This window comes from Triturus cristatus, chromosome 12 (genome assembly GCF_964204655.1).
Source record: "Triturus cristatus chromosome 12, aTriCri1.1, whole genome shotgun sequence".
NCBI lineage: Eukaryota > Metazoa > Chordata > Amphibia > Caudata > Salamandridae > Triturus > Triturus cristatus.
Window position 1 is genome coordinate 861,421,137 of NC_140595.1, and position 16,800 is coordinate 861,437,936.

The window sequence follows — 16,800 nt, forward strand, 5'->3', positions numbered from 1 at the left end:
ATCAGTCTATTCAAGAACTATTAAACTTGATCCATGATGGGTGGCATCACAAGGAACAAGCAGGGTCTTTTGTGAGGGACTTTTGGTCTGTGAAAGATCAATTGTCTAATAGTGAAGGAATGTTGTGGAGAAGCCACAGACTTGTTCCTCCTGTTTCTTTAAGGGATGAGTTACTTAACTTAGCTCATGAGGCACATCTTGGGATTTCAAAAACTAAAGAGAGACTGCGTTCTTCTTAATGGTGGCCGGGGATGGACATCCAAATTGAGCGGTTGATTAGGGAATGTGCAGAATGTTCTCTCAGTGAGAAGTCTTTCAAGATCAGGACTCAACCAATGGAAAAGAGATCCCGCCCTTCTGGGCCGTGGAAAGACATTGCTCTTGATATTTTGGGGCCTGTACATGGTGATGGCTCTGATACTTATGTCATTGTGCTTATTGATCTTTATTCTAGATGGCCGGAAATATCATTTGTGAGAAACGTTTGTACAAAGACTGATTGATTTTTTAAAGAACATTATCTCTAGAGAGGGCATACCTGAAAGTCTTTTAACTAATAATGGGGTGCAATTGGTTTCTAAGGAGATGGAGGACTTTCTCAATAATTGTGGGATTGTTCACAAGAAGTGTGCGCTTTACCACCCTGAATCAAATGGTACTGTGGAGAGGTTTAACAGGGTAATAAAAGAAACCTTTCCCTAGCGAAACAGAACAATCTTGATTGGAAAGAATAAGTTTCAAGGAGAGTTAGTGTTCATCGCTTTGCACCTCATTCGGCTACTGGTAAATCACCCTTTATTTTGTTCCGAGGGAGGCAACCTGACACTTTCCTTGAACCTCCTTGGTTTAATAAACTTCTTTCTGATAAGGGTGTTTGTCCTAATTTGGGTTCATGGAAGGATAGGGAAGAACGTGTTTGTCAGAAAAGTAAAGAAAATTATGATCTAAGGCATGCTGTCAAAGATACTAAAGTCAGGATTGGGATCTGGTCAAAATTAAGTGTCCTGGGTTTGGGATTTCTGGTTTCAAGTTTTCAAAGCCTTATAAGGTAATTAAGGTTTTTCGAAATGCAGTCAGGACCTCTGATCATAAAGTGTGGAATTTGAACAGGGCAGCTGTGTGTGGCAAGACAAATGGCTTGGAGCGTTGTTCTACTGATATTGGTGTCCAGGTTCAGGATGGATCTCTGAGAAGATCTGATAGGCAAAGGTATAGCCCGTCCTATTTAATGGACTATGTCACAGGTAAATAATGTTATGTGGAGAACGCATTTCCCACTACATTTAAAGGTTATGTCAATTTGTTTTGTTTTTTGAACATAATGTATTTAATGTTGTTTTCCTCTTCTTTGGTGTTATGTTGTCGTATAAAGGAGGTGAGATATGTTGTAATGTTATGCACTTTTCTTTTCACTGCTTGCCGGTAGTCATGGTGATATCTGGGTGTTCCAAAACTTGACCATGACTCTGGCTGGACAAAGATCATACTGAGGCAGTTGGGTGGATGAGCTGTTGTATATGATGTACCTAATAAACCTCAAGAAGAAACCTTGCCATCTCCTCTGATTCATTGGAAGAGTTCACCTCTTTAACATAGACTCAGATCTGCATATTAATGTGAATTTCCAACACTGCTGATCAATCCGCTTGATCGGTAGGCCGCGTGGGTTTGTTTGAGATCCTGGTATATACTCTGATTGCTTCCCGATAGTTACTATTGCTTATCAAAAATGCTGTCATATACCCATTTGTCTAGGTATATATGTTTTTCTAGGTTTCTCTTTTGCTTTCTTGTTTTTTCTCCTTTTTGTTTTTCCTTCTTTACCATCCTGCACATTTGAGATCTACTTTTAATGTGTTTTACAAATGTATATAAACTTTTAAAAGTTGGATTTTTAGTGACAGATCTCATAATGCCGCTTTTAGACGTTCACATACAAGGGGTTGGGCCATTTGATCAGGTGGGTTGGGCCAGAAGTAAATTGGATTCTAACTGTACACCCAGACTGATAAACATTTAGTCAACATTTCTTTACTGAAAGATGAATTCATTTAATTAACATAACCTTGTTTTCTAATGTAAAGTATTGTGGTATTGTGGTATTTTGTAACATTTCATACAGACAACATTTAAGTGTGAGGCACAATATTTACAGCCCTTCTGAAGAACATTCCCTTAAACACACGAAAGCGAAGAATTCAAAACTAAATGCATGCATCACAACTAACCTATAACAAAAGTACATTAGACTAGTAATGAACCAGTCTTATGATTTATAAGGTGCTGGAGTTCATATTATTAGTCTCTTCAGTTTGTTCAAAGACTGAAACTCCTATTCGAAGCTGCTGCTGGGGTTTATTCGGCACGCCCTTTTAGTAGGCCTCCAATGTCCCTTGTAGTATTGCCTACATTTTATGTCTCTTTTATTAAATGCTCCCCAGAGCAGGCCGTCGATTCGCTTTGAACCTCTCGTTTCCTTTGGGTTCTCTTCAGGACCGTGCCGGGTTAATTCTCTCCTTTACTGTGGTTTCACTTGGTTCATCAGCGCCTTCAGTTGTCTTGGTTACTAGTTGATCAAGCCTGACTTCGATCTTAATTCAGTTGAAGCACGGCGTGTATTCAAAATTCAATTCCTCTTTGTCGCCAGCTCCTGTAATTTCTCCATTTTTATTAATGTTTCCGAGATCTACGTTGCTGTTGCTTCCCCAGGTGTTACTAATGGGCTTATAGAAACACCCGGGTAGTCGGCAGCAATGTTGTTCATGCAACAATTTAAAAAATGTTGAATTGAAGTTTTGAGTCTTTTAACAAAATAAAGAGACGGAAAAGGAAGACTGGACCTGCACCTTTGATCCCAGCCTGAAGTGACTCCAAGGGTCAGTCAGCTGAACTCCAGGAACATAACAAGCTCCAGAGGCTCCCTGCAAGTGTCTGGCTTACCTGCTGCCTGGACCTGGAACTGGACCTGCCTGAGCCCTGCTGGCTTCTGCTGGAGTGAGTTCCTGACCCCCAGTTGGTGCCACTCAGGTCCTGGACCCTTGATGTGGCCTCAGTTTTGAGATCCCCTGAAGTTCCTGTGCTCCTCGCGAAAATGCGCATTCGTGGCAAGATCTTGCTGCCTGCCAACATGAAGTCCTGGCGGACCTGCTCTTTGCCCCACAGCCACCACTAGCGACGCACTGCAGTGTGAGATTGACACTTTGTGCTACGGCATTGGCAGCTTGTGGGGACTGGCAATACAAAGCTCCAGCCACAATCCTGCTATTCACGCTACTTTGATGGTCAACTGCGGCTTCATACTGCAAATAACCAAGCCTTGTAACTTATATTTGGGCATTCAGTACAGGACTGACTTTCCTTAGCTTATGTTACAAAAACTGGGGGACAGTGACATGTTCAATGGAGCTAAACCTGCGTTTTGCTGTGTTGAGGCTGTACGAGACTTGCCTCTTAGATGCTTTAATGACTTCATATAACACTGTGGTATCGCACTCTTTCTTCTCATAGCAGGATTGTACTCTAAGGTGGACTGTTTCTTTACCCTTATCTATGAGTGTTTATTATTTTTGTCAGTTTGGCATCTGAAATGATTTTAAACAATTAGGTTATGCAAAATCAAATAGAAGTATTAAACTGACAGCTTCCTTGAAATGTTAATATTTAATTCAAGCTTCAACAACAGCCATCCAAAGCAAACAGGAATGTTTCCGTTCTCTATGGAAGAGGTAAAGCACCACACACATATGCAAGAGTTATGCTTTTCAGTGTGGCCGTTCGGGCTTCAAATAAAGAACCTGTCTAATGACAGGAGCTCTCATAGCGCTGCATTATTCATTACCAACTTTAATGCCTGTGGATGTGTTCGGAGCTCACAATTGAACATTTGTTAGGGCACGAATCATCCCGACAGGGATATCTAGGCGCCGATGTGACTAGTTTCGGCGGTGCATGGGCCGGGCGATGTGCCACCGCCGCTCCACAGAGACTCGTCAGATTACGACTTTAAAGTAGTTTGACGGGCAGTATGGTGGTCCCTGGGCGGTGCCTCATTCAAAGGTAGCGGTGCCTTTGCAAAAGGCACAACAATGGGAACACCTCCCAAGGTTCATGCACGCCATGGACTCGAAAGCCCATGCCGTGCAGGAACTGTTGTGCATGCACACAGGGGGGCACATGCACTGTGTGCATCCACAAGCTTTGTTTCCTCTCCTCCAGGGTTTACATGGTGTAAGAACCTCTATGTAAACCTTTGAGCTGAGGAATATGCTTGGCGTAACCGTGCCTGTCCCGTTAAGCATATTGCAGCCTGCAGACCGCCACGCCACCCCCAGGGAATGGCAGTTCCCTGGTGACGTCGACGGTCCGACCACCGAACTCGTAATGGGGCAGCCAGACCACAGATACAACTGTGGCTGAACTGCCACCGCCGCACCCCCGCACGTCTGGCTGGCCTCGGGTCACCAGACCGGTAATTTGGGCCTTTGGAGATTGCTGTATCCTATTGCAGGCCTTGGTGTGGCTCCCATTGGCCGAATACATATTCTAACTTGGCTAACCGTTCTGATTCCTATCACCTTAGAGCATGATGTAACTCACCAAAATCTTGCATGGAGTCCCAATGTAAGGATCATGGCGATTCTCATTGCTAACGTTCTGACTGATGATGGGTGAGAGCGTGCTAAAATAATTAACAGTAAAGGATGTGCCAGATAAACCTTTTCCTAGCACTGATTTCATCTCTGGATCATGTGTGCCACATTCTGCTGTGATAGATTCTTACTACATCTAATGTTATTTTCTTAACATACTGTATTGTTTGTGGAACAGGAGAAAGAGAGCGATTCCTGACAATGCAAACCTTTTCCATGTACAAATGGAACATGTACAAGTGCTTGAACCATGGGCGTGTTTAAGATGGTCCCTCTGCTTCCATCCCAGAAAAGAACTTTTTGGTGCGTTCCATATATTTAAAAATGTAAATCTACCTTTTGAATGGTAAGAAGTGAAAAAGAACGTGGTTGAAGCAGGAGCTGTAAGACTTCACAGTAAAGCAATAGTCATTGATACCAATATTGTAGACTTGATCAGACATTGGAGGACAAATCACAGGGCCAACTCTTTGAAAGAGGTGAATGAGGTAAATGCCAACAGCTCAGATTAAAAAAAAAATAGTTTTAGATAAAGTTCTTTAAGTTTAAACACGGACATCTCTAATAAGTATTTAAGAAACATCTGCGCATTTTTACATCGCCGTGACGAACTGAAAGTTATTGTTGGTCTGATAGATTACCTCTTGAATAAGCTGACCACAGATTTGTTTGTGTACCTTGCATGCGCTGGTCTGGCGAGACTTATTGAGAGGGCTCCAAAAAGTGCTACCAGGCCAGCCTAGAGCTACAGTGCATGTGCGCGGGCGCGCGCGCCGCCCTTTACCACTTTTACCTTCACTTTCGCGGCCGCTTTGATGTGTGATCGTGATCGCGATCACTTTCACGACCGCTTTGCATAGCCAATAGGTCTCGCTTTTGGGACCTTATAAGTATTTAGTTATGCAACTGTTGCATAGCTAAACACTTATAAGGTCCCAAAGGTGAGACCTATTGGCTATGCCAATGCTTGTTTTATGTACCAATAGGAGTGTATCTTTGTTCTTATAACTGTTGGTCCACCTGGACTCTTTCCATCTTTAATTACCTTCCTAGAGGTGCATGGGCTTAACACATCTGTGGTAGCAGATTTAGTGCTGAACTGTTCTGGTGCTTCTCATAGTCTTCTAAAGGAGGTGCACACGGCGGGGCACAGATAACACTGACCAGCTGGACAGATGTTGAATATTAGTTCTCAACATTTATTCCTGTGTACAGTAAATGTAGCAGCATACTTGTTGGTCTGACAATGTCTCTCTCTTTTCCCCCCTCTTTCTCCCTCATTTTGTTTCTTCTCTCTTTATTGCCCTCTCCATTGTCAGTTTTTCTCATCCCTCTTTATCTCTTTCTTTCTCTGTTGCGCTTTCTCGTGGTCTCTTTCTGAATTTCGTATTTGCCCTCACTCTCATGGCTGCTTTCTCCTTTTCCTCCTTGTTTTTATCTTTACTTTCTCTTCCTCTCTTGCCCTTTTACTATGTTTTACAATTAATGTAGATCGAGAAGAGGATATCTTGAGTGGCAGAGATAGTTGGAGGAGGAGCAGAGCTGAACCAAAAAAAAGACTGGATGAAGCTGGCAGAAGAGTTCAAACCATCTGCTCCGGATTCTCCCGGCTCTATGGACCAGCCAAAGAGTGACAAAGTGCAGCATCAGCCGACAAGCGAGTCTAGTGAATCCCTGGTCCGGGTGAAGACTGAAGTATACAACGAGTCCTCTTACAGCGACTGTGAGAACTCTATGAGCTCTCTTCATATTCCAGTGGAGGAAGAACCTCCTGTCAGTGACGGCCATTCCTCCACAGGCTGGGTGAAGGTTGAAGTCGCAGAAGATTCTGCACGCAACGATTGTCAGAACCATATTGTCCTGGTGAAGATTGAAGAAGAGGACGGGGCTGAAAGGGAACCTCTGGACCGGCTGCACCATGTGAAGGGCCCTCAGGATTTTGATGAAGGAGCCCGGTTTGATAGCTCTGCATCAGGTAAGAAATAAGTACATAACCAACGTGTTCCAATAATATGTTATGATTTTCCTTCCATATTGGGATTCACCAAAGACAGGCTTCTAGAAAACAAGTGTTTACCATAAAGCAGGCATTATGTGCAAAATAGAGACAAGTGCGCAGTCATCTGCTGGGAAATTGGCCGATACTCCTACCAGTTTTCTTGGTCCAGTCTTGTTACTCAGGAAGGTTGTGGGGGGAGGGGGGGGTTATCAACCGCTCTTGTTGGTGCACTGGTCCCAGTCAGTTTGGTTAATGAATGTATTCATTTAATACAGAAGGGTTGTAACGCACTGGCTTGTTGCCTTCATGTTGTCTAATGGAGAGGTCCTTTATCCCCTTGGCTGGGGGTCTGCTAAGCAGCTTGTTTGGGGCCACCATGTCTTCAGGTGTTGGGCAGGGGTTCCGTGGGGAGATGAGGATCCAGTTCCAGGGCAGGCTGACATGAAATGCTGCCAGATTCCTTTTCCCATCTCCAAGCACAAATTCTGTAGACCTGAAAGATGCATCTTACGTGTTTTCTCCTAAGGGCCAGAAGTAAGCCTAGACTTTGCCTTAACAGGCGCAGCACACGGTGCCCATCCTTGTGAACTTGATCCTGCATTCAAATCAAAGCCAGTGTAGCGATGTCTGTGTGGCTGCATGCGGCTGCCTGGTTATGTGTTTGTTGGGTATTTGTATTGCACAAACCTAGGAGCCCGGGTGCTCTAGAGATATAAAAGCTGCGCTTTTTTCTTTGGAGTTGCCTATAACAGAAGTCAAAGTGACTCCTGATTTCTATACCAGGGCAGTGCCTTTGAAGAAGGGCAAAGCAACGGAGAGATGTTTTTGTATTTGCTGCACACCTGCATTTGCATACAATTTGTAATGCATGTTCAATGGAGCAAAGATTCAAATAAAATCCAGCCACACCATTGTAATAGAAGGAAAACCAGCGATGCGATTATTAAAATATGAGCTGCAGCCCAATCATCGTGATTTTATTGATTAGCCAATTGCTGAGTAAATCCATCAAGTGTTAATTATTAGAATTTGTTATTACACTAATTTTCTCTGTTAAAGACTCTGCATTGAGCGGTGAGAGTGAGACTCTAGCAGGTGGCTCCACATGAATTCTGTACTTCCGTCCTATCTCATATCTTCACCTCTAGACGTACCTTTTCAGGCTGTTTTTGTTCTGCCTCATGAGATACTCATTATTAAATACAACACAGCGTAGAGCAGGGAAAGGAGCAATTTGCATTGGATCGTCAACCAGTGTAGAAGTGGCAGTGTTTTATTTACTTTACATTTTCAGTTTTTGACCTGTGATCCTGAATTATTACCAATCCCAGCTTAGGACGGGCACTCTGTCATTGGTCTGGGATCACATCGCTATCCCACTCTCATCGGTCTGGGATCGCATCGCTACCACACTCTGTCATCGGTCTGGGATCGCATTGCTACCACACTGTCATTGTCTGTGATCACATTGCTGTCACAATCTGTCAGTGATCTGCGATCACATCGCTACCACACTGTCATTGTCTGGAATCACATCACTGTCTCACACTGTCATTGTCTGGAATCACATCACTGTCTCACTCTGTCATTGTCTGGGATCGCATCGCTACCACACTCTGTCATCGGTCTGGGATCGCATCGCTATCACACTCTCATCGGTCTGGGATCGCATTGCTGTCACACTCTGTCATTGGTCTGGAATCACATCACTCTCATCCTTTGTCATTGTCTGAGATCACATCTCTATCACATTCTGTCATTGGTCTTGAATCACATCGCTGCCACACTTTGTCATTGGTCTGGGATCACATGGCTCTCGCACCCTGTTATTGGTTTGGAATCACATCGCTGTCACACTCTGTCATTGTCTGGGATCAGATCGCTGTCACACTTTGTTATTGGTCTAGGATCAGATCGCTATCACACTCTGTCGTTGGTCTAGGATCACATCGCTATCGCCCTGTGTCATTATGTGGGATCACATCGCTGTCACACTCTGTCATCGGTCTGGAATCGCATTGCTGTCACACTGTCATTGTCTGGGATCACATCGCTATCACACTCTCATCGGTCTGGGATCGCATTGCTACCACACTGTCATTGTCTGGGATCACATTGCTGTCACAATCTGTCAGTGATCTGCGATCACATTGCTTTCACACTGTCATTGTCTGGGATACTGTCATTGTCTGGGATCACATCGCTCTCACACCCTGTAATCGCTCTGGGATCACATCGCTCTCGTCCCGTTATTGGTCTGGGATCACATCCCTGTCACACTGTCATAGTCTGGGATCACATCGCTATCACACTTTGTCATTGGTCTAGAATCACATCACTCTCACACTCTGTCATTGTCTGGGATCACATCGCTGTCACACTCTGTCAGTGGTCTGGGATCACATCGCAGTTGCCAGTCCAAGTGCCTCTCCAACGTGCCTCCAAAGTGTCCACCACAGACTGGTGCCTGGCTTGGCAACGATGTTGTGGTTCTTGTATTGTCTTCTGCCCCATTCAACAGTTCGGTGTTTGTGTGTTTTTTCCAGTTAGCTATGAGTGTACAATTTTGATGTGTGATTGATAAAGACAGATGGCTTTAACAGTTGCTTCCACAACATCTTGGTTGTTGTACATGACTTGTGTTGTGTGTGTTTGTATGTATGTGTGTGGCTTCTTTTGGAAAATATTCGATGCATGTTAACATTTCTGTTAAATGTGTTCTCTTGGATGTTAATGTGTGCTGTTTTGGGTTTATGTGGGATGGTGTGTCTAAAGAGCTCTGTTAGATGTGTTGGTCATGAACCTTATGGCTGTTCGTTGACATATAATAATACATTGAATATCTGCTTATTTGATCAGAGAATGAAGCCTTCACCAAAACCCAGAGCCTGTGCATTCACCGGAGCATCCACACTGGGGAGGATCTGGGCCCATGCACAGAGTGCGAGAAAAGTGTTGGTCAGAGGTTGGACCTGTACATGCACCAGATGGTCCATACTGGCGAAGGACCCTATGAGTGCACAGAACTTAGTAGGAACTCGTGGCCTGCGTCCCAAGTCATGGATAATCACAGTTCCCACACAGGAGACGGACAATTTGCAGAGTGCGAGCAGAGCTTCATTAATAGCTCTCATCTGAGACGGCATCAGAGAATGCATTCCGGGGAGGAGCCCTATTTGGGCATGCAGAATAGTAAGAACTCGTGGCCAGTTTACCAGCTTGCAGGAACAAGAAGCAGGCACGGACTTGAGTTTCCACAACAAAGAAAAAGGAAAAAACGGTTCAGTGAAGAGGAGCTGAGCATTCTGGTGGAGGAGGTTTCCAAGGACCATGATAAACTTTTTGGCAAATCGGCTATGAAGGTCCCTGAACGTACCAAGAAGGCCATCTGGGTGAGGATCCAGGGTATGGTGAATGCTGTCGGCATAACCCACCGCACAATTGATGAAATCCAAAAAAGGTGGTACGACATACGACGCCGTACCAAGGAAAAAATCTTCACCAATATAAGCGAATCAGCAGGTACAGGAGGAGGGCCCAGCCAACAGTTGCCCCTCACGAACGCAGACAGTCATGTGGAAACAATACTGGCGAAGGAGGCCGGGCAAGGATTAGTGGGTATCGACACTTCTGCACTGGAACACTTGGAGCAACGCTCTGAAAGTGAAGGTGAGTGCAGACACCTCTGACCGTTTACACTGTTTGTTGGGCATATGCCCCCATAACACGTGCTAGGCTCCCATGAGTGTGCATATATTTTTTGAAACTCTGAAACACGCCTGGCATCACCTGTCACACATCATGTGTACAAGAAACTGCTGCACAAGTCATTGCATACAAAGCAACTATCCATCTATGTATTATATGCACCATGCTAACATGCATGTGCCTGTACACCAGTTTCATGATGTGAAGTGCTATGCTATGTAGACTTTAAACCCATTCCTAGCACTATCACCTCTCTTCCCTAGTTTGTAGATAATGCAGGTAATCAATTCAATAATTTTTATTTGATCTAAAAAAGCATAGATCATCAAATTATACATATTAAAGTAATATCTTCCTTCTTAATACAATAAACATTAATAAGAACTAACAATTAAAAAAGCAAGATACAAATTCCAACCCAGACAAGGAGTATAAGATTAAACTGTGCAAAGGTTTGCAGTTCAGTATCTATAGTGTGTGTAATAAGCACAATAGAGGGTCAAAGGAAGTGCTACAGATATCCAATTACCAGATTAATTAATAAATAGTTAAAAGCAAACTTATAAAACCATTAAAAAAAATCACATATGTTATGAAGGCCCAGTGGGGTGTCATACCGGCATCACATAATTTTCATATTATTTTCGGAAGCTCGAATGAGGGAAGCACTAGGGATTAACATGGCTTTCCACTTCTAGTGAATGTCTCCTTCGCTTGCAAGCCCAAAGGAATGAGGCTACGCAGAAACATACAAAAGGATCGTGGAGCTTTTTCAGGAAAAACAGGGCGACTCGACATTGCTTAAAATTGTACCACCTTAAAAGGGGTAAAATATATTTGGCTCTCTGTTCCCTATAAAAATGACAGAAGAAAAGATGGTGGAGATCGGACTGGGCGGATAGGTTACCACATGGGCGTGTTGTCAGGTCACTAAATGCGTACTTTTTCGGAGGGAAGCCGAACATCAAAAGAATTAAATTAAGATTAAACCGTAAAAGGAGAAGCCTGTGATGCTGGGTCCTCGCCGCATCAAAGTGCGGGTATTCGCCTTCTGTTAAATGTCGAATCGGATAGGAAAGTTTTACAGATGTTTCTGCATGTTGGGATTCCTTCCTTTCGTGGAATAACTTTGCTAAAAGTAAAGCATTTAGCCTCTGTTTTGAAAATCTAGAGCAGGAATCTTGGGTTGTGTACAATCCGGGAACTCCTATTGAAAGCAGTCAGTTTAACGTACTCGAGCCAGGGAATTTTATATGCCTTGTCCAGTGAGAGACCGTTTTGTATGATGGTCTGATTAAGGTCCACTGTCTCTGCTCCATATTGAGCACCAAAGCATGATCGGGCTACTCTCACTATGTCCGACTCCTAGAGCAAATCCTGCTCTAAGTGAGTGACATAGTTTGAGAATGAGGGAGGGAGCGAGGCGATCCTCTTGAAGAACCCATTCTCTATCTTCTGGAGGGAATCAGTTGGTACTATGCCCCTGACCCATATGTCGTTGCCGAGATCGTTTTAGCACTGTAGATCTTTCTAATGCTTGCTAGGGGCTTTGAGCCCCGTTTCTTAGTGAAGCTAGAGACTGCCACCAGAGTGCGCTCCATTATTTGTGCCCGGCTACCCACCATATGTGACCAGGTTTGTTTAGTATCAAAAACAACTCCTAGGTAGGAAAAGATCTCCACGACTGCTAGTTTACGAGTCTCAATATGGAAAGATGGCATATTTTTAGGGTAGACTTTTAAATCCATTCCTAACAGTATCACCTCTCTCCCCTCGTTTGTAGATAATGCAGGTAATCATATGTTTTGGGATGCTGTGAGATCGCACATGTGGCATATCATGCCAGCCACCTCATTAAGAATGTCAGGATCCTAAGTAGCAGCACTAGAAGATGTTAATGGCACCAGCAACACCGTACTTGGCTCCATCAACACCATACTCAGCACCATCACAGGGCACAGGAACAGTCCTCAACTAGCACATGTTCACACTGTGCCATCTGACACCACATCAGCCCTGGACCACTTCTGAGTTTTGGGGTATTCCATGCTGCATGTGCAAAACAAAACCAAAGGGTATCTTTGCTGAGGGTCGCCCTGAGAACTGCACTAGCAGCACATCAGCAGCTTGGAGAGCTACATTGCTGTTGCTGTGTGGGGAATCTGCCTGTGCAACCACTCTTTTCGTGAAGCATTCTGGCTTCCAATGAGAACACAAGATGCAACATGGTCTGGCTGGGTGATGAGAAGAGTTTATAGGCCTAAGTCAATACCACGATTGGTGAGATGTCTAATACCACGCCAATATGCCCCAGCACCACACTTTTCATGTAGTGCAAGATCTTTTACAGCCAGCAGTGCATCTGAGGTTTGTGTTACTCTCACCAGACAATGACACTCCTGCTCCCGCAAAAGAAATCAAGCATAATCCCTCACACAACTCGAACTATGCATAGTTTCACACTGTTCTGGTCTTGCATGCTGCTTTTATGGCTTACTAATATATCATAGTTGCATTCTAGGAACTCCTCATTGATTGGAGTCTGAGTTGCACCTAGGAAGCAACAATTTATTGGATATCCAGTGTGTATACTATCTTAATATTGATATGTTAAAGTGTCTGCTGTTTCTTTGTTAATATGTATTACACATTTATTGGTGCCATCAAACCTATCCATGTGGAGATCTTCAGGAACTCGCTATTTCTACGCTGTCTACGCACAGTCTAATAGTTTCACTTCGTAAAAAACAAACACATCATTAGAAATTAAAACATACTAGGTTCAAATTATCTTTATTCAGTCAGCAATATGACCAAAAAAGCAGATATTAAAAACAAGTACCGACAGATCACTCAAATCAGTATCCCAAATTTCAGTTACTAAAATATATATCATCATTGGCCTTCCGTATCCTCATAGCTGTATCATGCAGCATATCTTTCCCTTAAACTTATCAACTGTGTAGTTAAAATTTAGCACTGCATAACAGATTGTTTGGGACTCAAAACATTGTACAATCATTAAACCTTAATGTGTTTTAAGAATCTTTCACAATAAATTTGGACATAAAAACCGTACTGGACTGTATGGAGACTCCGTCACATGGACAGCAGGGTAATGAAGCAAACCAAGTCCCAGTGAGGGGAATAGCCAGTAAAAAATGAATCTTGTTTACTTGAAGGGGAGTTAAATAGAATCTATGTTCTGGTGCCTTTATCCATGATAGCTAGGGTTTCATGCCTTTAGAGGTTGACAATGGAATAAATGAATGGACAGTAACCATATCTAATCTCATCTCTATGGGCATGATACTTGTCCTTTACCAAGGCCTTTGTGTGTGAGCTAATCTCACAAGTATTCTTGAAGTGTCTAGATAATCCTAGGTGTTTAAGAGTATTTTTTTATCTAAATCACTCTCACAGTTTTTAGAGACTAACAACATTCTGGATGATGTGCAATTTGGCTTCCGTCCTGGTCATGGAACGGAGACCGCCCTGGTGACCGTTCTGGACGATCTACGAATGCTAGCAGACAGGGGACAGTCAGCTATACTGATTCTTCTTGACCTGTCTGCTGCATACGGTAAACCATGAGGTCCTTCTGTCCAGGATTGAAGAGGTTGGGGTTGTGGGCACTGCCCTGAAGTGGTTTATATCGTATCTATCCAATAGACAGCAGGCAGTACTCCCCTCCCCCCCCCCCCCCTCTATCGATCCACGTTTTCCAACATTTTGCACGGTGTCCCGCAGGGATCTGCGATCAGTCCAACATTGTTCAACGTCTATATGAGCCTTTAGTTGCTGTTATAAAGGCTCACAATATCCATCTTGTGAACTACGCAGATGACCCTCGACTTATTCTGTCTCTAGAGGGAGATCAGTCTGTATCCCTGAAAGACTTTCATGCTTGTCTGCGGGACACAGCACTTTGGCTTAGAGAGAATTCTCTTCAATTCAATGCCGACAAGACAGAGGTCCTGCATCGTGCAGCAGGTAGAATTCCCTCTATACTCCCGTCTGATTTGTGGCCCATTCACACTGCTACCCCATTGGTTCCCTGCAATACGGTAGGTAACCTGGGAGTTATGTTCGTTCATAGACTGACTCTTGAAAATCATGTGAATAAAACAGCAGGGAGCTGTTTTTCTTTGATTAGAGCATTTCGGAAGATCCTCCCAATGTTCTCAAAGCAGGCTAGAATACTGATAGTTAGAAGTAACATCCTCAGTAGGTTGGACTACTGTAACGCTCTGCTGCTGGAATCTCCCAGATATCTGATCGAGAGACTACAGAGAATACAGACCATGACGGCTAAGTTAGCACGAGGCCACGTCGCTGCTCCGCCTCTCAGGCACTCTCAGAGTTGCACTGGCTCCCAGTATCGCAAAGGATACAATTCAAGGCATTTATGCATAGTGTTTAAAGCTTTGCATGGCGCTGGACCCAAATCACTGCAGGACAAATTTACATGGTATGCCCCTCCCCAAACTCTTCGTTCCTCCTCGGCTAATCTGGTGAAGGTGCCCAGAGTCAGAAAAACTAAATCCGGAGGCAGGGCCTTTAGTACGGCAGCCATGTGCCTCTGGAACAAACTTCCACTTGAGATTGGACAAGTGGATGATCTCTTGCAGTTCGGAAAAAGGATAACAACTTGGCTCTATCCTCAAGTATGACCTTTGCCATCCTGTTAATTTTCTCTTTTTTTCTGGTAACTGCACTCCTTCTGTATCTACGTTAAGCTAGACATTCGTATAACAGCGCCAGGGTACCCGTAGGGTGTTACCTGCGCTTTACAAGTGTTGATAATAAAATAATAATCCGCAGTAGTAGAGGGAATTGAGAAGAAATTATCTGAAGAGAATTCTGGTTGGAAAAAAATCTGTTACGCAGATGGAATACCCCCTCCGAGTGTCATTGAGATGACAGCTCGCTGCTCAAGATTCAGATCTACTTTAGCCCACATTTCCCTGACCTTTGGGGTTGAATCACCGTGATAAAAGGCCTGTGGTTCCTTACAGTCAATCATTACAAAGTGTGATGGAGAATGAGGAGGGTTCTCAGGCCAAGAATCCTCTTAATAAATTGCAATTTGATTTATATAGTGCTTATTACCCCTGTTGAGGCATTGAAGCACTTTACAGCAAGTAGCACACTATCCTGGCCCACAAGATTACTGATTAAATCCAGCGGTTGTTTATTATTGTCATTTACTGGGTTTAGTTTTGTGCTCCCCATAAACTAATTCTGTGTATTTCCTCTAGTGTCTTTGTGGCAGGTTTAAGTAATAGGGATGTGGTGTGATCGTTAGCAGGGGACAGGCTAGTTCCTGCACATGTTTGGTGGGATGCAGAGCTTGGCTGGAGGAGGTTGTTTTGTTAGGTTCATGGGTATGGTTCATGGAAGAGGAGAGTTGTGGTCAATAAAATTAATTTGCAGAAATACAGTAAACCAGATTTAGAGAGACCGGCATGGGAATTGTAGTGGGTGATACCCAGAAATATGAAACGCAATGGATGGATGCAAAGTTGGGTCATTCAAAAGAAAAAACAAGGAACAATTGAAAGTTTTTATGTCCAAATCAGATTTTTATGCAGGTTTTAGAATTTAGTCGGTTGGGGAGGGGATTTGGACATCATGCAATCTGAGGATGGGAAGCTGTAGAAAGAAAAATAAAATGATGTGCGAGTGCTATAATAAGTATGTTTGATTTGCATTAGTACCAGGCAAAACACTTTCTCCTGCTAGGATTGATTTCTGGTGCGACTGTAATGTCCTCTGCATTGTATACAGGCTTGTGCTCCTGCTGTGAGCACCTAACCAAGTGTGTATCTGATATTCTGGATTTTTGTTTTGGCTTTTGTGTCGCACTAATCTAGCTTGTGCTCGGAAACCTAGGCTTGCCCTGGACAATGTGAAGCCCAGGACCGGTCCTGAGACCTGTAGGGCACAACGATGGTGTACCCAGAGTGGACAAATGGCTGCTCTTCTCATCTTGGTGTTAGTGCGTTAGGCAGTGGTGGCAGCATACCATAGTTTATGGTCTCCTATAGTTGACCAGACATTTTTATGTGTGTGTCCGGTCAGGTGTTGGCCAATGAAACCCCTCATGTAAAGTTCGCTGTAATCCTTTGTGTTTGTGGAGAGCATGTGTGAGAAAATGGGGTTCTGTTGCAGTAATCCCACCACACACTTTTGCCTGGCTTTTGATGCAACTTTGGCTGTAGAGTATTGGGTCCCTGCTGTCCAGGTTCCCAGTACCAAGGTTCTTCCCCTAAAAAAACATGTCCGCAAATGGTACTTCTGCCCCCTGTAAGTCCCTAGTAAGTGGTACCCTAGGTACCTCGGGCCTAGAGGCTGAAGAGGGTACCCAGGGACCCCCTCACTAGGACCCTTCCACTGCTCCTGCAGTTGGCATCCCTCTGTGAGGTGAAGAAATGACCAAGT

The 16,800-nt window shown here is 43.9% G+C and overlaps 1 protein-coding gene across 4 annotated transcripts in view; it reads left to right on the forward strand.

Annotated features, from left to right (window-relative positions):
- The window catches only part of LOC146783126 (uncharacterized), a 72,384-nt gene that overhangs the window by 18,265 nt on the left and 37,319 nt on the right, over positions 1 to 16,800 (forward strand). For 2 of the 4 annotated variants that reach the window (XM_085638816.1, XM_085638817.1), the window contains exons 2-3: positions 5,969 to 6,624; positions 9,508 to 10,317. In XM_085638816.1, coding sequence (XP_085494942.1) covers positions 6,213 to 6,624; positions 9,508 to 10,317 — 1,222 coding nt within the window. In that variant the 5' untranslated portion in view covers positions 5,969 to 6,212. The remainder of the gene's footprint in view (positions 1 to 5,968; positions 6,625 to 9,507; positions 10,318 to 16,800) is intronic. The other 2 variants (XM_085638818.1, XM_085638819.1) reach the window with 2 other exon arrangements.